The sequence below is a fragment of the Bubalus bubalis genome, chromosome 3, assembly GCF_019923935.1.
Source record: "Bubalus bubalis isolate 160015118507 breed Murrah chromosome 3, NDDB_SH_1, whole genome shotgun sequence".
Taxonomy (NCBI): domain Eukaryota; kingdom Metazoa; phylum Chordata; class Mammalia; order Artiodactyla; family Bovidae; genus Bubalus; species Bubalus bubalis.
The window spans coordinates 165,288,523-165,310,128 of record NC_059159.1 but is presented as its reverse complement, the minus strand read 5'-3'; the positions used below and the strand labels follow the sequence as shown (position 1 = coordinate 165,310,128).

Sequence of the window (21,606 nt, the reverse complement as noted above, 5' to 3'; positions counted from 1 at the left end):
TGTCACCCCTTTTTTGCTGGGGAAAAATAGAGGCCCAGAGAGAATGATTTGCCCAGGGCCACGTGACACTCAGAAAGCTGAGACTGGAATCCACCTGCCAGCCTCCCCTCCTTCTCTCCTGTCCCTCTCTCACTTACCCAGCACCAGGCTGCTGGTCATTGTGAAATATGGCTGTCCTTGGCTAAGGCTTGATTCGCTGGGGACAGAGTGAATGCAAGCCTGGGCTTTCCCCTGGGGATGTCCTCCTTAGCTGTGTTGGGAAGAGTTGTCTTCTGTCCCTGACACTTTCTACTTTCCACCTGCCCTTGCTGGGAACAAGCTGGCCCCATTTCACTGGCTTCCCTGGTCAGGTCACAGAGGCCTCCTGGAAGGGAGGCTGTGCTCAGGGTGCTGAGCAGCATAGCTTTAGCATAACTCCTCTTCTCTTTTCCCTCTGGCCCTTCTTCCTGCCTCTCTCACCCTTTGTGTCTCCATGGCTGATGACTCTCTGGAACACAGACTGGGTCGCCCCTCTGACCTGTCCTTTCAGTTCTGTCAGTTGCCCCTGGACAGCGCCGCTCGAGTGCCCCTTCACAGCACAGACTCCATCTGGCCAACACAAACCCTGCTCTCCTGTACAAACCTGTGGCTTGTCCTATTCCTAACCCAATACCCCAGGCTTCCCCTGACCCTCCGGTACCACTTTGAATTACTTGTATGCAAGCGTGCTAAGTCGCTTCAGTCGTGTCTGACTCTCTGCGACCCTATGGACTGTAGCCCTCCAGACTCCTCTGTTCACAGGATTCTCCAGGCAAGAATACTGGAGTGGGTTGCCAAGCACTCCTCCAGGGGATCTTCCCGACCCTGGGATCGAACCCGTGTTTTTTACGTCTCCTGCATGGGCAAGCAGGTTCTTTACCACTAGCGCCACCTGGGACTCCTTGCTACTCCCCAGATATGCAGTGCTTCTTTACTTCCAGGCCTTAACTGTTCCCTCTCCTCCCAATGCCTTTCCCTGTCTGACTAACCTCTATTCATTCTCTATTAGCTTTAGCTTGTGATGATTCATTTTATGTCAACTTAACTGAATCATGGGGTGCCTCTTTGTCAAACACGAGAGTGTATCTAGGATGTGAAAATCTCCAAGCCCTTCCAGACCACAAATCCTGGGCTCCATGGATGGAAGTCTTAGAGTCACTGCCGGACAGTGACTCCAGGGGCTCACAGTCTGGGATAGATGCCAGGATGTGGAGGGTAGAGAAGACCCAGCTGTGGACTGATGACCTAGAACCTTACAGCTAGTCTTTAAAACATAAAATCCTAGATATGAGCTCATCTTCTCATGATTTGTTCTTTCTTGTAAATGAGAAGGGCAGAAATGTTCTGATTTCTCCAACATCCCAGGAAAGGAGGAACAAGCTAAAGAAGAAAGTACTCTGAACTGAGTCAGGAGATATGGGTTTTGGTCTGGCAGGTATAAGTATGTCCCAAATACTGAATGGGACGTGTGTGTGTGTGTGTGTGTGTGTGTGTGTGCATGCACGTGTGTGTGCTCACTTAGTCGTGTCTGACTCTTTGGGACCCCATGGGCTGTAGACAGTCAGGCTCCTCTGTTCATGCAATTTTCCAGGCAAGAATACCGGAACAGGTTGCCATTTCCAACTCCAAGGGATCTTCCTGAGCCAGGGATTGAACCCTTCTCTCTTGTGTCTCCTGCATTGGCAGGAGAATTCTTCACCACTAGAGCCACCTGGGAAGTCCTGAACGGGACATACTTATGCTAAAAACATACTTACTGTTGATCTGAAATTCAAATTTATCTGTGTGTCCTGTATATTTATTCACTGACTCTGGCTGACTCTATCTGCCAGGTTCTCACTCGCTTCTTCCAAAGCAGGTACGGCGATGGCTTCTCTCAAGAATCTCACAGGTAAGAATTGTTCACACTGAAGCACTCCTAGCAATCACCCAAAGATGGAAAGAACCCACAGGTTATCAATGGATGAATGAGTAAACAGAATTTGGTCTATCCTCACAATGAAATACTATGCAGCTGTGAAAAAGAATGCAGTCTTGATCCACGCTATCAGGATGAAACTTGAAAACATTATGTTGCATGAAAGCATTCATTCACAAAAGGTCAGATACCACTAAGATTCCATTTACACAAAATATCCATAGCGGTTTTCCAGGGGCATGCTTCAACAGTACATGAGCCGTGAACTTCCAGATGTTCAAGCTGGTTTTAGAAAAGGCAGAGGAACCAGAGATCAAATTGCCAACATCTGCTGAATCATCGAAAAAGCAAGAGAGTTCCAGAAAAACATCTACTTCTGCTTTATTGACTATGCCAAAGCCTTTGACTGTGTGGATCGCAATAAACTGTGGAAAAGTCTGAAAGAGATGGGAATACCAGACCACCTGACCTGCCTCTTGAGAAATCTGTATGCAAGTCAAGATGCAACAGTTAGAACTGGATATGGAACAACAGATTGGTTCCAAATTGGGAAAGGAGCACAGCAAGGCTGTATATTGTCACCCTGCTTATTTAACTTATATGCAGAGTACATCAAGAGAAACGCTGGACTGGAAGAAACACAAGCTGGAACCAAGATTGCCGGGATAAATATCAATAACCTCAGATACACAGATGACACCACCCTTAGGGCAGAAAGCAACAAAGAACTAAAAAGCCTCTTGATGAAAGTGAACGAGGAGAGTGAAAAAGTTGGCTTAAAACTCAACATTCAGAAAACTAAGATCATGGCATGTGGTCCCATCACCTCATGGAAAATAGATGGGGAAACAGTGGAAATAGTGAGAGACTTTATTTGGGGGAGCTCCAAAATCACTGCAGATGGTGACTGCAGCCACGAAATTAAAAAACGCTTGCTCCTTGGAAGAAAAGCTATGACCAGCCTAGACAGCATATTAAAAAGCAGAAACATTACCGACAAAGGTCTCTCTAGTCAAAGCTATGGTTTTTCCAGTAGTCATGTATGGATGTAAGAGTTGGACTATAAAGAAAGCTGAGCGCCAAAGAATTGATGTTTTTGAACTGCAATGTTGGAGTAGACTCTTGAGAGTCCCTTGGACTGCAAGGAGATCCAACCTGTCCATCCTAAAGGAAATCAGTCCTGAATATTCATTGGAAAGACTGATGCTGAAACTGAAACTCCAATACTTTGGCCACCTGATACAAAGAACTGACTCATTTGAAAAGACCCTGATGCTGGGAAACATTGAAGGCAGGAGCAGAAGGGGATGACAGAGGATGAGATGGTTGGATGGCATCACTGACTCAATGGACTTGAGTTTGGGTAAACTCTGGGAGTTGGTGATGGACAGGGAGGTCTGGCATGCTGCAGTCCATGGGGTCACACGACTGAGCGACTGAACTGAACTGAACTTTCTTCATTCTGTTCTTGTGTTCCTTTTGCTGTTTTCTTGAGGTCTTTTTCTTCTCATACAGGCCATGTCTTGCAAGTCTTTGTTTGGACTTGTTGTTCTTCACGTAATCCAAGGAATCGTAAATCATGCCAAAGCCAAGAGAGACTCTCAAGAGTCTTCTCCAACACTATCGTCTGGCCACCACCAAAATGGGTTCTGAATTCAAACTCAAAGATGATACGTGGTATGGTCTTGTACATTTGGGCCAGTTTCCCACATTTGCTGTTTTAGGTGCTGTTGTCTTTTCAGGGTGAAGCACGTCGATGACCATGCCTTTCCCCTGAAGCAGCCGGTTGCTCATCAGCTTCCTGGTCCGGATAGTTACTGTGTTGTTCATGATGGCGGCTGAGCCTCAAGCCCCTCTCCGCTCTTCTAAGGCACCAGGGCTGTGGTACTGTTATAGCAGCCCTAAGAAACCAGTGGGACCCTGCAGGACCCGACTCCTCATTCTCAGGCCTCTCACTCTGAGGCACCATATCTCTCCCTGTCCCCTCTCCTTTGGGGGAAGCTGCATCAACAGGGCACCCCGCCACCCCTCCACACCTCCTCCAACCCTCAGCCACGCCAGAAACTTCCCTCCCGTCTCTTCAAAGAAGCACACAGCCACAGGTGCGTCATTCCATTGCCTCAGTTTTAAATATTTATTTAAAATCCAGAAGGGAGAAACAGAACCCACTTGGGTTTTAACACATTGACATGTGGACAGAGACATGAACGAGGACAGCAGAGAAACCCAAGGACAAGACAGACGCCGGGACAGAGGCCAGGTGGAGACTGGCGGCCTGGGAGACCGAGCGCTGAGATGAGGCCCGAGCGGCTACAAAAAACGCACTTCCGGGAGCAAGGGGGTGGTGGGCAGGGCAGGGAGACAGGAAGTGGGGGTAGGGGAGGGTGGGCCAGAGTGAGGTATTAAATAAGGAAAATCAAATCCAATTCCCAAAGAGACACAACTTTAGAAAGAAAAAAAAAAGAGAGAGACACAAATAGACTTTCACATAAAATTTCCCCTTCTATAAAAATAATTCCATAGTTAAAATGACCTCAAAAATCCAACCTGGATGCTGACTGGTTCACTGATACAGGACAATTCAGATTACCCTGTTGAGCCCTGCCATGCTGAACTCTGAGATTCCCACAACAAGCCTTTCTCCTGCGCCCACATTTACACTTGGAGTTAGCAACACTGGGTTTCTACAGAATTGAATGACAGTGAAAAAGCAAGAGTGATGACTGTTATCTTGGAAGGATAAGCTCCAGAATGGAAGACCTTAGGAGATGGTCTGTGCTTTCATGAGATGGGTCCGTATTTACATTCCACCTCCAAGGCCAGTCCTGACCCAGCGCCATTCTCCTCACTGGTTTCTTCAAGGTTGAAGCTCAAGGTCAGGACTCCCCAGTCTAGATCACGCCATCCAAGATAAGCTAACTTCCCTCCAAGACCAAGAAAGGCCAAAATAAGATCCTTCATGCTCAGGCCTCCCCCTGCCTTTAGAGGACAAGCATTTTAAAGTCCATAAGTTAAAAGGTAAATCTTTCCTACTTCTGTTTCTGGTTGTTTTTTGTTTTTTTTTTTTGCTTTGCTTTTTTTTTTTCTTTTTTTTACTTTTACCTTCTTTCCCCACCTCCTTAACAGATTACCTGATGAGCACAAGGGTGACACTAGGGAAATTTTAAAAATTCCCTGAACTTTGTCATTTGGAGGAGAGAGAAAAACGTGGATGATACCCCACATCTAAATGTTTCTTCAAAGTCTGTGGCAAAATGGTAGCACCTTCAGAATCTTAAATAGACTTGTTTTGTTTTTTCCTTAAAAAGATCACATACACTAGAAGACAATTGTGAGCACCAGCGATTTCACAGTGGGAGGTAGCAGACGTGGACACCCCCAGCCCCGAGGATCTCACCTCTCCCTCTCTGCATCCATCGCTTCCCACCCCCTGGCTGCTCTCTCCCCTTCTCACCTCTTTCTCAGATGAAAAAAAAAAATTGTAACACACCTTCTTTGTGTTTGTTTAAATAATATATATATACTTCTTTCTTTCCTTTTCTCCTTTTTTCATGTCTCCTCTCTAATATTGCACATCAAAGCTCCCCGGCAGGGACCAGCTGACAAGATGCCCCCTTCTCTCAAGCTGGCTGGAAGGTGGGGCTCTTTGGGCAGGAAGCTGGGCAGGGAAGGGGGTGGCCGCAGAGCTGGGAGACAGGCCGTGGGGCTCAGGCGGGTTGCAGGCCCAGCTTGTTCTGGCCGGCTCTTTGGTTGGTGTTTGGGGCTGAGTTGGGATCAGCTGTTCCCAAGGACACCCCGTGTGTCCTGCTACCCTTCAGCCTCTTCCACTGGGCAGACAACAGCTGGGGTCTGCTCAAGGATCCCTGGGCAGGTGAGCTGCCTTTCCTGGGCCCACCTACCCCTAGGTACCCTCCCTTTGCCTCTTTCTCCTCTTCCCTCCTCCTCGAGGCCTAGAGGAGCCAGGAGGTCAGAGGTCAGAGGAAGCATGCAGGTCCAACTTCGAGGCGGTACTGCTTCCCTGATGAGGCAGGAGGGAGGTTGTCCACGCCGACAATGGGCAGCTGCTGGGGGTCCTGGGTCCGGAAGGTGAAGAGCGTCTGATGCCAGCGGCCATCCTGGATCTGAGGGTAGAGGGAAAGGGGTACACACCTCCATCATGGTCCTCATCATGTATCACGTGCCTTTCCCCATCATCTTTCTTCTTCCTTTTAAAATATTTATTTATTTTTTGGCTGCACTGGGTTGTTTTTTTTTTTGTTTTTGTTTTTTTTTTTGTTTGTTTTTTTTGCTGTGTGAGGGCTTTCTCTAGTTGCAACGAACAGGGGCTACTCTCTAGTTACGTTGCACAGGCTTCTCATTGCCACGGCTTCTCTTGTTGCAGAGCATAGGCTCTAGGGTGCCCAGGCCTCAATAGTTGTGGTACACGGGCTTAGCTGCTCTGAGACATGTGGGACCTTCCCGGACCAGGAATCGAACCTGTGTCCCCTGCATTGGCAGGTGGATTCTTAACCACTGGACCACCAGGAAAGTTCTCCCTTTCATCATCTTTCCTCACAATTTTTAATGTCCACGTGGCATTTCACTGTCACAGTGACCTGTCTGTGTCCATTTAGACTGCTTCCACTATTTTGATCCCTATACGTAAAGCTGTCATGAGTATCGTTGCCGCTAAGCTTGTGCACGTTGTGACCTTAGAACAAATTCCAGAAGTATCAACAGATTTGCTGGATCAAAGGATAGGTACATTTGTAAGGCTCTGGATATATACTGGAGATATATACGTAGCTGCTGCCCTGAAAACCTCTACCAATTTATTTTTAATTTTTCCAAATAGCTTTGTGTGAGAGTGTTGGGTTTCCCCACATCCTCAGTAACACTGTGCATTACTGGTTTTGTTTAATATTGTGAGACTGGTTTTTTGGATGACTTTCTGTCTCCCTCTTCAATTACAACCCAGCCTGTTTTAAGCCTTGGAAAACAACCAGGTTAAGAGAAAGAAATTAACTGGAGGGCAGGGGGCAGAGAGAAGAGTAGAAATATATCCTTCTATAAGTAGCCTTGCAAATAAGTACCAATCTACCAGCCCAGGCCTTCCCTTGAAAGTTTCCCAGGGAGGAAAGAGGATGAAAGCAATTTTATAAAACAGCTATAAAAAATTATTACACAAAGATAAAAATTATATGCATACTAATATATATATAATAGTATAGTATAAAATTATACTAATATATATTATAGTATAATATAAATTATAACATAGTATACTAATATAGTTTAGTATATGTTATACTAATATAGTATAGTATAAAATTGTTATATATAAGAACATGTTTTTACACCTGTCTGTGTATGAGGGGCCTATGAAGGGCCCCAAGAGTTACCTTGCAGCCATCCATGGACACTTCTGGACTGAACTGACCCCCAGCCTCAAAGATCTGCCCGTTCCAGGCCCGGAAGCGCACAGCCTGCTTAGCTGGGGTCTGCCCGGTGCCTTCCTGCCACACGGTCATGTTAAGGCAGTGGATGGTGATCTGCTGTGTCACCTCAGAGCTTAGCAGGTGCAGGAAATTCATCTGGACCCGGCTGATGGCAAACTCCACCTGTGGAGGAGACACAGCGGTCAGGCAGGGTTGGACTTGGCTGCCCACTGCTCTCCGAATTCCTCACCTTCCTCTGGAAGGTCCAGGCACAAGCCCTTTCCTGGGAAGCAATTCCCAGCCATGGTCCCAGAGGTGTTGCTCACTCAAAAGACAGAAATACTGAGGTGGGTGTGAGTTAGTCCCACAGCCAAGGAGTAAGGAAGGGAAAGAACCAGGTCTGCCTGGCTCCAGCCAGAGCCGCGAGGGTCCTGATGTACTGTCTCCGGGGCTGAGCTGGGATACAGAGGCTCAGAGAGGGAGAGGATCTTGCCCAGGATCGAGAGGCTCTTAAAGGGCAAAGGAAATGACAAGTGGCTTCACCACATTTCTAAGTCCCAAGCTCCAGGTAGGGTGGGTGGGTGCTGCTGGAAAAGGCAGACGTGACAGCAAACGAAAGGGCAGGATTTGGGGCTTAAATGGTTGTACTGTAAGTCCTGACAGTTGGGTTTTCTTATTTTGTGTGATGCAAGTGCCTGACTTAAGCTTTGATTGCTGAGACATCCACTTCAAAGAGGCATCCACTTCAAAGGCAGACTACTTCCTATAATACCCTGCCAGTTATAGAACTAGATAAAGAGCCAGGCCACCTCCGGTACTGAGGCCCCTTTGTTTTTGAGCTCTGGATTGATTTCAATAACCAACCACTTGGGCTACTTCTTTTTTCTCTCTCCATGCTTTAAATTCTGGCCCTTATATTTTAAATTCACCAATGAAGACTGAGCCTACGAAACCTTAGCGCACCCCCACCCCAATAAAAGCAGCACCCAGGCCCCTGCACCATCTCTCTCTCTCTCCCCGTGACCCCAGTGTGTGGCTCTAGGTGGGCTGTGGAAATTCCAGGTCCTGTAAGTAATAAACCTTTACTTTTTTCAAAGTTTCCTGATAGTTATTGCTGAAGGTCATCTTGAAATCATAATAAGAACCACTAAGGCTGGTCCGACCATGACATGGTTATTGATAGATTGAGAGGTACATAACAATTGGAATAGTAGGCAGGACTGCACAATCTCCCTTACAATCCATGGAGAGGAGGCCCTTGACCTGCAGCTTGCTTACTAACCACCTCATTCAGGTGGGTGTTAGCATCTGGGAAAGGACTCTGTCTCACTGCTGTGTGCTTTCGCACATCGCTGTGATTGTTGTTTAGTCACCAATCCGTGTCCGACGCTTCTGCAACCCCATGGATTATATATATAGGCCACCAGGCTCCTCTGGCCATGGGATTTTCCAGGGAAGAATACTGGAATGGATTGCCATTTCCTTCTTCAGTGGCTCTTTCTGACCCAGGACTCGAACCCGCAGCTCCTGCTGCATCTTCTGCATTGCAGGAGGATTCTTTACTGCCGAGCCACTGGGGACATCCAACCAAAAAGGTCACGCCTGCCTTTGAGAGAGTCTTTTCCTAGGCAGGTTGATAAGGAGTCTAGGGGTCCCCAAGGAGAGAGGGGTCTGGAATTCTCAAGGAGGAAGAAAAGACAAACTTTTTTTTCCTTCTCTACATTCCTTAGGACTATATAACAATAATGTATCCTGCCTGAGGACAGTCTCTGGATTAAGGACAGTCTCTGGATTAAACCTTCTGTTATCTTAAAATGTAGATTATGGGAGTAGACCTGGTCTTTACAAGGATAAACCTTCTGGCTAATTCTGTTATCTTAAAATGTAAATTATGGGAGTAGGTCTGGTGAGGTCTTTACAACCTCCAGACATTCTTTGGATTCATTGGAGAGTATATAACTTCATTGCTAACACTAGCAAGTGGGTACTCTTTCTGCCCCCTTCTGATGCCTATGTCAGAAGCTTTCTCTATCTCCTTTATACTTTAATAAAACTTTATTACACAAAAGCTCTGAGCGATCAAGCCTCGTCTCTGGCCCCGGACTGAATTCTTATCCTCCGGGGGCCAAGAATCCCGGTGTCTTTGCGTGATTCAACAACAACCTTTCACCTTGATAATCCAACAGTCTTCCCGGAGCAATGTGATCAGGGCCAGAGGCTCTTACTAGCCACTGGACCACTGACTATAAAGGCCTTGTTGTTTAGTTGCTCGGTCATGCCTGACTCTTTGCGACCCCATGGACTGAAGCATGCCAGGCTTCCCTGTCCTTCACCATCTCCTGAAGCCTGCTCAAACTCCTGTGCATTAAGTCAGTGATGCCATCCAACCATTTCACCCTCTGTCATCCCCTCTACTCCTGGCTTCAATCTTTCCCAGAATCAGGGTCTTTTCTAATGAGTCAGCTCTTCGCATCAGGTAGTCAAAGTATTAGAGCTTCAGCATCAGTCCTTCCAATAAATATTCAGGGTTGATTTCCTTTAGGATTGACGGGTTGGATTTCCTCACAGTCCAAGGGACTCTCAAGAGTCTTCTCCAGCACCACAAGACAAAAGCATCAATTCTTCGACGCTCAGCTTTCTTTATGGTCCAGTAAAGGCCTTAATTGACAATGTGTATAAAGGTCCTCTGGGTGGGTTAGATCCCTGGGTTGGGAAGATCCCCTGGAGAAGGAAATGGCAACCCACCCCTGTATTCTTGCCTGGGAAATCCCATGGACAGAGGAACCTGGCAGGCTACAGTCCCTGGGGTGGAAAAAGAGTTAGCGACTAAATAACAACAGATCCTCCATGCCTCAAGGGCAGAGTTCTGGGATAAAGGCATAAGAGAAATACTCCTGTACATGGGGAGGATAGGAGAACTCCACCTACGACCATAGAGTTGGTGGTTGTGCCAGAAAAGTGAAATAGCCTTGCAACTGGAAACCAGTGGACCACCAGACAGAAGACATAACAGAGATCTACGGTCCCCATGGTCCAAGCTTCCCTCATCGCTGTCATTCTTCATCCCTGACCCAGTGGGGTATTACGGCTCCTATCCCTGGGGTGATGTTACTAAAAGAATTAATGGACAAATGTAAATGTCCTAAACATCTGATGTCAGCATCTCCTAAGAACCCTGCGGGGGTTTCTCGATAAATGCAAGACCCCATGGAAGCATCCTGGGGGGCATACCAACATGCTAGTCTCTGATATCACAGTCCAGGAGCCTGAGGGCTTTTCCCAAAGACCCTGCACACACCATGTGAGTGGACTCAGACCTCAATCCTGAAGAGATCTCTTGGAACACCCTGGGAAGGAAAGTGGCCAGCTGTGAAGATGGTTCACAGTGGTGCCGTCTAAATTCTTCCTGTAACCCACTTTGGATTAAGATAATAGGAGAAAATCAAGAAGTAGAAACTGAGATGAAAAACTATACCTTAAATGAAATTCAAATTTTTCTTAAATATTTTATGCAGCAGGACGGAAAGAAAGGAGCTAATTGGCTATTTGGCTATATTGTTGTTATTCAAGGCTGCCAAAATGTATCAACTGACCAATATCTCTAAAGACCCTAAAATCCATAATTTTTCTTAAAGATCCATCTGGGCTATACGCTCACTTCCTCCAAGATCTTCAGCTCCCTGGGCTTTCCCCTGAACAAGGCAGAACTAAGAAACACACCCTATAATGCACCCCTTAAGGGAAAAGCTGAAAAGGGTTATCTAGCCATCTTGGATAAGAAAGAGGGAGCCGGGAAGGCAAAGGACCCTAGACCACTGATGCCCCACCAGGGCCCCCTCTCCTGGACGTTCATTCATGGCGTGGTTGCATCCTTCCCTCGCGGTGATCACTGCTAAGGCTCACAGTGAATGGAGAACATTAAGATGAGGCCCATCTCCTGCTGCACAAAATTGGCCTGATCTAGTGGGTTTACCATTTCCACAGCTGTGGTTATCCAGATGACCCCCTCTTCATTTTCAACTCCAAAGAGGCCCCATTTGACCCAGGGAATTATTTTAATAGAGCACTACCCTAATTACAGAGCAATACTACAACATTTTATTGGAACTGCCAAAACCATACAAAAGGGACTAAAACTCCTAGAAGAAAATTTACATTCTTTCTCTGTCCCTTGAAGATTAAATCTTTGAAATGGAAACACCCAGGAGGTAACTAAAACTCTGCCTAAAATTGTCTGGGGCTGAAGAAAAAAAAAAATAAAACAACAGAGAAAGGGACCTTTCAAAATACAAACTGCTATAAAAGCTCTCTTATTCAAAATCTAGTCCACAGCCTCCTTAAGATTACTTGTCAGGAACAAATACAGATCTTAAGTCATCTCCACAAATATTGGTAGAAAGCATTAGGTGCTGAAGCACGTAACTTTAACTTGTTCTGTCTGCCAGACACAATTTGGAGCCGAATGTTATTTATAAAAAAGTGAGTTTTATATTGTACCTGATTCATGGCTAAAATTTTGGAAAGGAAGCTATAGGGTCTCAGGGTCTGTGTGGTTTTGTAATCTCTGGATGAATATGTGACTTTTTTTCTCTCTATCTCTGAATGGTATAGCCAAAGTTAATGTGTAAAAGAGCTCTGTTTAATTGGCTTAAAAATAAGCACTTATGAATTAGTTACTCCAAACATTCAGAAATACAGAAACTAATCCAAATGTTTTTCAAGTTCACGTGATCTGGGATAATCTTTGGTAAATAAAAGCTAGCCTACATTTGTTTTAATTAAAATAGGTATGTCTTCAGAGTTAACAGCATTAAATATACTGCAGATAGACAACTTTTCCAGTGTTTACTAGCTAAATAAATCCATGTTATTTTTATTACAAAAAAAATTAGCTTGGGATGATGGCTGACTTTGTCTACTGTCTAATGAAGATTTTATAGATAGTTTAATCATATTGTCAGAAAAAAGAATTTTTTTATGTGGTCAAGTTGGCTAAAATTGGATTGTTATTATAAGAGGCTTTTAAAAAAATAATATCAATAATGTTCTTATGTAATTTTCTTTCATTTGCTAAAAGGATACATTTTATTGGAGTATTGATCTGCTCCTGTTAAAAGTATGAAAAGTTATTCTTTACTTTTTAAGTAATCTGGCTAGAAAACAAAGATTTTGTGTTTTATCAGAATAATCTCCTGAGCTTCATGTTGTCTTAATTGGATCTTTAATTACCTAGAAAACAGTCTTCTCAATACCAAAACAGCTAACTTTTGCTCACAACTATGGAACCTTCTGTATTTGCTTTTAAAATCCTTTGTCACTTCAGCTAAGTAGATAATTAAGCATTTTTAAAAATAATGATCTGTGGTTCTTTGTAATTAAATGTTGAAAATCTTTGATATTTTTGACAAACTTCTGCAAGTCAAATTCTAAATGAAGTTTTTTTGATCTGGAAGTAACTTTGGGGTTTTCCAGAGGATCCTTGGAACATCTCAAAATATCCTTCTCTTTCCTAATAAAAAGAGAGACACTAAACTAATTAGGCTTATTTAATATGTTAAATCACATGGGAAATATTGTCAAGTAGGCTCGGAGAAGGCAATGGCACCCCACTCCAGTACTCTTGCCTGGAGAATCCCATGGATGGAGGAGCCTGGTAGGCTGCAGTCCACGGGGTCGCTGAGGGTCTGACACGACTGAGCGACTTCACTTTCACTTTCATGCATTGGAGAAGGAAATGGCAACCCACTCCAGTATTCTTGCCTGGAGAATCCCAGGGACTGGGGAGCCTGGTGGGCTGCCGTCTATGGGGCTGCACAGAGTCAGACAGGACTGAAGTGGCTCAGCAGCAGCAGCAGGAAATAACGCTATGTCTTCTTTATGGATATCCTCAAATGGATATATTTTGTTAATACAATATTCAAGAAATCATATGAAATTCCTGAAATTCTGATACGTAATGTTATCCAACATAACTCCAATTGTCTTAAAATGTTGTGTGTCACAAAAATAACAAAATTTTCCTTGTCAACTTGATCATAATGAACTCTCATCAGATCTTTAACTGTGGGCATAAAAAATGTCATTTCTTTTGTTATTTATAATTATTGCTTTACTCCGATGCCTTTGCAAAAGTGCTCCATCTTCAGATTCACGGACAGGAGTCTGACAAGTACAGATTTTTGATAACTTTTAAATCATACCACTGAATGGACAGGGAGGCCTGGCGTGCTGTGATTCATGGGGTCTCAAAGAGTTGGATACGACTGAGCGACTGAACTGAACTGAACTGAATGGGCAAGGATTTACGAGGGTTGGACTGTGAAGAAAGCTGAACACCGAAGAACTGATGCTTTTGAACTGTGGTGCTGGAGAAGACTCTTGAGAGTCCCTTGGACTGCAAGGAGATCCAACCAGTCCATACTAAAGGAGATCAGCCCTGGGTGTTCTTTGGAAGGAATGATGCTAAAGCTGAAACTCCAGTACTTTGGCCACCTCATGTGAAGTGTTGACTCATTGGAAAAGACTCTGATGCTGGGAGGGATTGGGGGCAGGAGGAGAAGGGGACGACAGAGGATGAGATGGCTGGATGGCATCACCGACTCGATGGACGTGAGTTTGAGTGAACTCCGGGAGATGGTGATGGACAGGGAGGCCTGGCATGCTGCGATTCATGGGGTCACAAAGAGTCGGACATGACTGAGTGACTGAATTGAACTGAACTGAAGGAAAAACTGGATTTATGAAACTGCTAACAAAAGATCAAGATCGGTGATCAACTGCATAGGACTGATTATAATTTTTTATGACTTTTGTTTGGCAGTTATTAATCTTTGTTTCCACGTTTAAGGAAAATTGTTCTCTAAAGCTAGCAATGACTTACAACAATTTGGGGAAGTACACCTTTGTGAACAAAGATGAAATAATTGCTGTTTCTCCCTACCGGATCCTTCTAGAATTCGCTCTGTGAGTATTCTTATTTTCATGGCAGTATAGTTATTTGCATAAGCTCAGTAAGACTCTGTTCTTGTAACAGAACATGATTGGAAATACTGGTTATCAACAAGGCTTTGACTAGATTGTCATATTTGAGAGATAGATAGATATATAGATATAGATATAGATATAGATATATATCGGAGAAGGCAATGGCAAGCCACTCCAGTACTTTTGCCTAGAAAATCCCAGGGATGGAGGAGCCTGGTAGGCTGCAGTTCATGGGGTCGCTACGAGTTGGACGCGACTGAGCGACTTCACTTTCACTTTTCATTTTCACACAATGGAGAAGGAAATGGCAACCCACTCCAGTGTTCTTGCCTGGAGAATCCCAGGGATGGCAGAGCCTGGTGGGCTGCTGTCTATGGGGTGGCACAGAGTTGAACACGACTGAAGTGACTTAGCAGCAGCAGCAGCAGCATATATATATATATATATATATATACAGACTCTGATATGACCAGATCGCTTAAGGAACTAAGGTTGACTTCATGGAGCCAATAAAGACCCTTGGAAAAACTGGTCTGTTACCTTGACTACAGGGTTCCCAGCAGTCTTATCAGGTGAGTAAGGAAGGCTACTTCCTGGCAGTTACAGGAATCAGAAGATATTTTGGGCACTTTGAGAAGAGAGGAATTTACCCAAATTTACAGGTATTCTAGGTAAAGTCTGATGGTTAGATCTTGGTTTCTTGCCCTGAAGAAGCTTCTAAAATTCAATCTGAGACTCCTTATGAAAGGTTTCAGCAAAGCAGCAAAGAGCTCATGTTGTCAATCATTTTTCTAGCTGCACTTGTGTGAATAACCACATTTGTTGAAACGAGACTTAATTTGCAAACAAATTAGTCTTTCTATGGCTCTCTTTAATAGAAATGGGGATGACTGCACAGAGAAAAATTGTTTCAATAGAAACTATGACACATGGTTGTGGACATTGGATTCTAGTTCTGTTAATCATCTGAGACTTTGCTTTCTACCTGTAAATTGGACAGGATGCTGAATTCTTCTTGGCTCCTCCAATATCTAGCTACAACTCTCCAAACTAATGTTTCCAGTTTTTCTCCCACCCTTCTGATTTCACTTTCTATTGAAAATGAAGATTGCACTCTTCCCAAAGCCATGCAAGCTACACTGGGCTAACATGATATAAACTGCAGAGAGATCATCACAACTGTGCATGTATGGACAATCTTCATGCCCGTTGCCATGGGGGCCACTCAGAAAGATAACCAGGCACATTCAAACTGCAACCCAAGGAAACCTATCAGACTGCCTCTGTCTGCCCTCACTCCACCTGAAGATGTTTGGAGCCCAACATCTAGAAATCTTCTTGACTTGCACCTTTAGAACTCAAAAAGTGGGACTATAATCTTCTCCAATCATTGGCTTTTTTTTTGTTTTGGCCACATCATGCCTCTTGTGGGATCTTAGTTTCTCCACCAGGGATTGAACCCAGGACCATGGCAATGAAAACGCCAAGTCCTAACCACTGGACTGCCAGGGAGTTCTTGACTTCTTTTGTTTCCATACAGATGCCTCTTATTCAATACCTGATTACCTGTACTGTACCTTATTTGGGTATCACTGCCTCCTGAGATGAGATACTACTCTTTTACTGAATTGACCTATTCTCGGGACCAAGAGATTGGTTAGATGAGATATGAAACAATCTCCCTACTCGGGACAGATTCAGATTGACCTACTTACACACGATGTCCAAGATGTATAAATGCTTCACAATATTACACAAATCTTGGAACAGATTCTGGGGCCCCTCAGATCACTGACTTAGTTTCATTACGGGATCCTTCGAGTTTGGGACAATGGCTCCTGACTGAATTTCAGACTATTGCCTCTATAATAATTACAGGATTTTCTACTGTGATCCTGTTCAGATGTGTATTTTCTGGGTTTCAAGGTGCCTTACCCCTGACTTTTAACATATCAGCTACCCAGGAGGTTAAATATCCTCACCATTGACTCTGATGTCTTACATCACAGGGCATCACAGGGCAGATGGTCGTATAAGCCCTGACCGTTGTGTTGTTTCCTTTTTTGTGTGATACAAGTCCCTGAGTTAGGCTCTGATCACTGAGGCATACACTTCAAAGAAGGTTATCTCCAATAAACACATTGCCAGCCCCACAGACTAACCCTGGAAGGGCTGGGCCACCTCCCAACACTGCGGCTCCTTTGTGTTAGAGCTCTGGTTGATTTCAACAACTGTTTGGATCACTTATTTTTTCTCTTCTGCTTTAAACTCCCACCCTTAGGTTTTAAATTCACCAGCACAGAGTGAACCTATGAAATCCTAGCCTCCTCCTCCTCCAATACAAGGAGATGCACTGTCCCTTTCTCTCTCTACCAGAGACCTCACTGTGCGGCCCCAGGCATGCTGTAATTTCCAGGTCCTGTAAGTAATAACCTTTCTACATTTTTTTTTTTCCCCTGTTTCCGGGTGGTTATTGCTGGAGGGCATTTTGCAACCTTAAGAAAAATCAGGGAGGCTGGTCCAGCCACAACACTGGTTATCATTAGGCTGAGGCCAGCCCAGGACAGTGGTTCATTGTTCCTGATGGGGATGGCGACTCAGATGGGCAGTCGCATTGCCAACCCAGGTGCCAGCCTCACCCGTCTGCCAGGTGGGTTTGCCACAAAGCTGCTGACCCTCCGTGTCAGAGGGGAAGGGGCCTGTTGGACTGTGAGCTCTGCTTGTGGAGGCTGCCATATTTCCTGTTGAGCCCAGCACCTGGCTCAGTGTCTGGCCCATGGTGGGGACCCAGCCAGGACTTGTTACCCAGCTGGCTGGGCTATGGATGTTCAGACTCTGGGTCTGCCATGGTCAGGACAAGGTACTTTCCGGAGCTTCCCCTGGGGGGCGCTGGAGTCCCACCTCTCCTGCAGCCAGAGAAACCCTTTTCTCTGCAGCATGAATTGTCTCATATGGAGGACTTGCTGCAACTACAGACCCACCCTCCAGCGAGGGGTTTCCTAGCCGGGGGCGTGGTTATGTTCCACCCGCTGCTGCACACTGTGGTTTGTTGGAGTTGCCCTGGGCCACCTAAAATTCTCAGCCCAGAGACCATCGCAGGTATGTGGGCACCAAACATGAGCTACATATTTGCATACACAACCCCAGAACACATGCCCCAGGGGATCATCTCGCTGACTTCTTTTGTGCTTACGGTCATAGTTGTCTAAGCCAAGCCAGCTTGGCTAACTGCTGTGTCTTAGACATTAGGCAGAAAGTTCTATTTGAAGACAGAACCATCAGCATCACCCAACACAAAAGGATTTGGAAACCAAATGCAGAGATGAGGAACTGGGGTTCAGAAAGAGGAGATGATTTTCCCGAGGTTATGTAGCAAGATAGTTAAGGCTCAGTCACAAGCCTGGATGGACTGTGGTCCAGGGCAGGGGGCAAGGGGTGTAGAGAGAGCAAGCCAGTGAGCGCTGGGGAGCAGATGGATACCTTGGAGGCCGTGATGGGCTTGAGACACGTTTGTCCACCATGTGTGAAGTTGCAGGAGACTTCGATGGTGTCGGACGAGCAGCCAAGGTTCGGATCCACCCAGTAGGTACCTATAGGCAACATGGGATGGGGGGCGGTGTATGCATGTGGGGAGGAACCCCAAGCTTGGTTCTACAGGTGAATCTGACACCTGGTCACCCGCTGAGTCCCAGCTGGACATGAAGTCAGGGAGGTGGAGCAGAAAAGGGATTCTGTGAGCTGTAGTGATGGAAGGAAACTCTCTGGGCAGAGCTCAGAGCTGGCAGAGTCTCCAGAGAGGCCACATGGGAAGTATCCCCCTGTCGCCACTGGTAAGTATCATTTTCCAGAAAGGACTACAGGTTGAGAGAAGCTGAGCCACTTGCCCGAGGGATTTAGGGATTGTTTAATTGAAATGTTTTACTGCCAAGGCTCTGATCCTCCCAGAACTTGGTGGGAGTCAGGGCTTCTATCCCATCAACCAGGAAGCTCTGCTGGCACCTGGCTTCCCCTTTTGGGTTTCCAAGGAGCCAAAGGCCCCACAGCTGATAGATCAGGACAGCCTTCTCACGCAGCAGAGAGAAGGGTGGCTCACCCAGCTCACAGAGCAGGAAAGAGGCAGGACGGACATTTGAACTCAGGTCTGTCCGCCTCTAAAACTGTCGTCCTTCCAAGGCACCACACAGCTCACAGAGAGAGGAGAGTTGGATGAGGTGCAGAGGACAGAAACTGGGAATCCTGGCTCTCCAGGGGAGCTACGATGGGGGCCTTCCTGGCCCTGGGGCCTTTTTCTGCCAGAGCTCTTGGCCCACTGCAGTGAAATGGTCATCCCCAGCTTATGGATCTGTGGGTTCAACTCTGGAAGGGTGGGACCCGTCCTCTGTGTTTCCCACCATATCCCCATGCCCCAGGAGGCTCAATGCCTGGCACACTGTGGGGCTCTGTGACTGTTGAGTGAATAAATGACTGCCTCCCCAAGGACAGACACTCGGCCCAGTTGACCGGAGAACCTAATGGCTAATTGCTCTGTCTTAGAGCGGTTAACCATCTCTTCAGCTCCTCCTGGAATCCCCTGCCCCACCCTGCCCCACCCCTGGGGCCGGGAAGCCCTGCTTGAGACAGACCCCACAGGCCCTCGTACCATCCACCATCTTCTGCTCACAGTCCATGAGGTCCCGGCAGACCCGGGCGGGGTTCTCTTTGGTGCCCAGGGGCGTCTTAATGCTCTGGATGAGGTTGCTGAGGTAGTGTAAGGTTTTAAAGATCTCCCCTCCCTGGTCCAGCACCAGCCGGTCCGGATGGCTGTAACCCTGTTGTGAGAAAAGAGGGTGGCCGTCGGGCCCTTGAGGTCCTTGTCCGGCTGGAGCTCTAAGCCTCCACTGCCTCAAGTTCTTGCCACTAAGGAGACATCTGAGCTCCCTGCAGGGGCTATGCTTGGGTGTCCCTCCACTTAACAAATAAAGAAACTGGGGACCAGCGGTGGCCAGGGGCAGATCTACCTAGAGGGCCTGGGGGCTTGAGAGATGTGGACAGTCAGCCTGGCTTCTGCTGCAGAATAGGAGGGTCCTGTGAGCAAGGAGTCAAGGAAGGGGTCCCAAATCCCTCAGGAAGGAGTTGGCGAAGGACTTACTTTCCACTGACTACCCCGTCCCCCACTCCCCAGAATGGAAGGAACATAACAAGCTTTTCCATCTGCCATTCCCCTGGCTCATGAGCCTGGAGAGAGCACTCAGGGCACAAATGGAAAAGTCTGACGATCTGAGCTGGGAGGTATTGAGTCCCCCATCGTGGGGGGAAAGCAACTCAGCAAAGGACACTCTTGACAGGGTTTGACCAGAGGATACCCAGGGCCCTGTTCAGCCTTGTATCCTGGTGCTGAGGTGACCACTGGCCAGGGTCTTAGCAGAACCCGTGGACAAGTTTCCTGCCTCTGGTGGATTCTGGGACTGAACCAAGAAGCTGCTTCTGACATCTCTACCTGACTCAGGAGGAGAGCAAAAGGGCTCGGCCCTGCTTCTGGGTTACTAGCTGGCTGTGAATTGCTCAGTGTGGGTCACGTGGAGGCCACTGACCACATGTGGGTCATCATTTCTGCACCGCCCCCTCCACCCCAAGGAAGGGACCCCACGTGGGCAGGGCCCCGGGTGGCACCTCTGCTCTCAGTGCTCCACTTGTGTCCATCCACGTCTGGAAAGCTGCCCCAAGGTCATCTTGTTGCTGCGCAGAGAGAAGACAGGGTGTGCCTCCTGGCCCCCACCGAGCAGGAGTCCCAGGGTCTGAGCAAGGGCCCTCCCACCCCACCTTCCCTAGTGGGATCCTGGCCAATAGCATGCCTTCTGGGGAACTCTGTTCTTCCTCCCCTTGCAAACAGATGCTTCCACTAATTTCCTCCAGGCACTTCCATAGCGCTCTGTCGCTCCCAAGATTAAGTCCAAACTCCTGGCAGTGGCCTGCGTGCTGTGTTCTCCAGCCCTGCCTCTCTCTGTCTCCCACGGGTGCTCCGTGCACCAGACACACTATTGCACTTCTCAGTTCCTAAGTGCCATGCTCTGTTTAGCCACCACGCCTTTGAACGCGCTGCTTCCATTTGCCTGTTCCCTTCCTCCATCGTTCCATCCTCTGTTCCAGCGGTTCTCAGCCAGGGGTGATGCTGCCCCCTAGAGGGCATCTGGCAATATCTCGAGACTTCAGGGGCTGGCACAACTCGAGCAGGCAGTGCTACCGGGATGCAGTGGCTGGAAGCCAGGCTGTGGCTACACATCCTCCGATGCACAGGACAATCACTCACAGCAAAGAATTGTCTGGTTCCAAATGTCCACAGCGCTGTGGGTGAGAAAGCCTGCCCTGCACGCATCCTATAGATACCACCCTGCGATGGGAACTCTCTCCGAATGCCCCCAGGCTGGGTGTGGACCCAGCCTTCTACATTCCCACAGCCCCGGGGTCTCCCCTTTGCACTCTAAGTGTCTCACTTCCACTTGCACCACCAGTCCTGGCACTGGGCTTCCCAGAAACACAGCTGCACGACCTCATCATGAATATAGAGAGGGGGCAAGATCTGACAGTGAGTAAAGCCCCAGGGTTGGGGTCTGGAGCTAGGACTCCGGCAGTCCTTCTCAAGTTCAGATCCCAAGCCTTGCAACTTACTAACTGTACAATCTGGGCAAGTTGCTTAAACTTGGTTCTCTCATCCTGATATTAAAACTCATAACTGTTGAGAGGAATAAATGATTTCAAGGTAAAGAATCCGCCTACAATGCAGGAAGACACAGAAGACTTGGGTTTGATCCCTGGATCGGGAAGATCCCCTGGAGAAGGAAATGGTGACCCACTCCAGTATTCTCACCTGGAAAATCCCATGGACAGAGAAGCCTGGCAAGCTACAGTCCATGGGGTTGCAAAGAGTCACAAGACTTAGTGACTAAACAGCAGAACACACGAAAAGCACTTCTTTTTTTTTTTTTTTTTGCCTCCCCACACAGCCTGAGGAATCCTAATTCCCTGATTAGGGCTCAGAGACTGAGCCCGAGCCCTCAGCAGTGAAAGCGTGGGGTCCTAACCACCAGACCACAAGGGAATTCCAGAAAAGCGCTACGAATGCTATATGGCATATAACAAGCACTGAATCTATTAGTTATTATTCAAGAAATAAAAATCCTCTCGTTTTCCTTTTTTTTTTTTTTAAGAGGGAAAAGTCTTTTCCTAGATCTCTTAATTGCCTCCTAGTTTGCTTCCTTTACTGAAGAAAGAAGGATGTAGAGGAAGAGGCCA

General features: G+C 46.8%; 1 protein-coding gene across 6 annotated transcripts in view; it reads right to left on the bottom strand.

Moving 5' to 3' along the window:
• Positions 1-4,046: 4,046 nt before the first annotated feature.
• COL27A1 (collagen type XXVII alpha 1 chain) overlaps positions 4,047-21,606 on the bottom strand; it is a 152,775-nt gene continuing 135,215 nt past the window's right edge. For 5 of the 6 annotated variants that reach the window (XM_044940501.2, XM_025282317.3, XM_044940503.2 and 2 more), the window contains 5 exons: positions 19,987-20,052; positions 18,977-19,145; positions 17,818-17,927; positions 7,318-7,536; positions 4,047-6,057 (listed from right to left, as the gene is read on the bottom strand). In XM_044940501.2, the coding sequence (XP_044796436.1) occupies positions 5,911-6,057; positions 7,318-7,536; positions 17,818-17,927; positions 18,977-19,145; positions 19,987-20,052 (711 nt within the window). In that variant the 3' untranslated portion in view covers positions 4,047-5,910. Of the gene's footprint in view, positions 6,058-7,317; positions 7,537-17,817; positions 17,928-18,976; positions 19,146-19,986; positions 20,053-21,606 lie in introns of those variants that run through there. The other variant, XR_003108352.2, reaches the window with a different exon arrangement.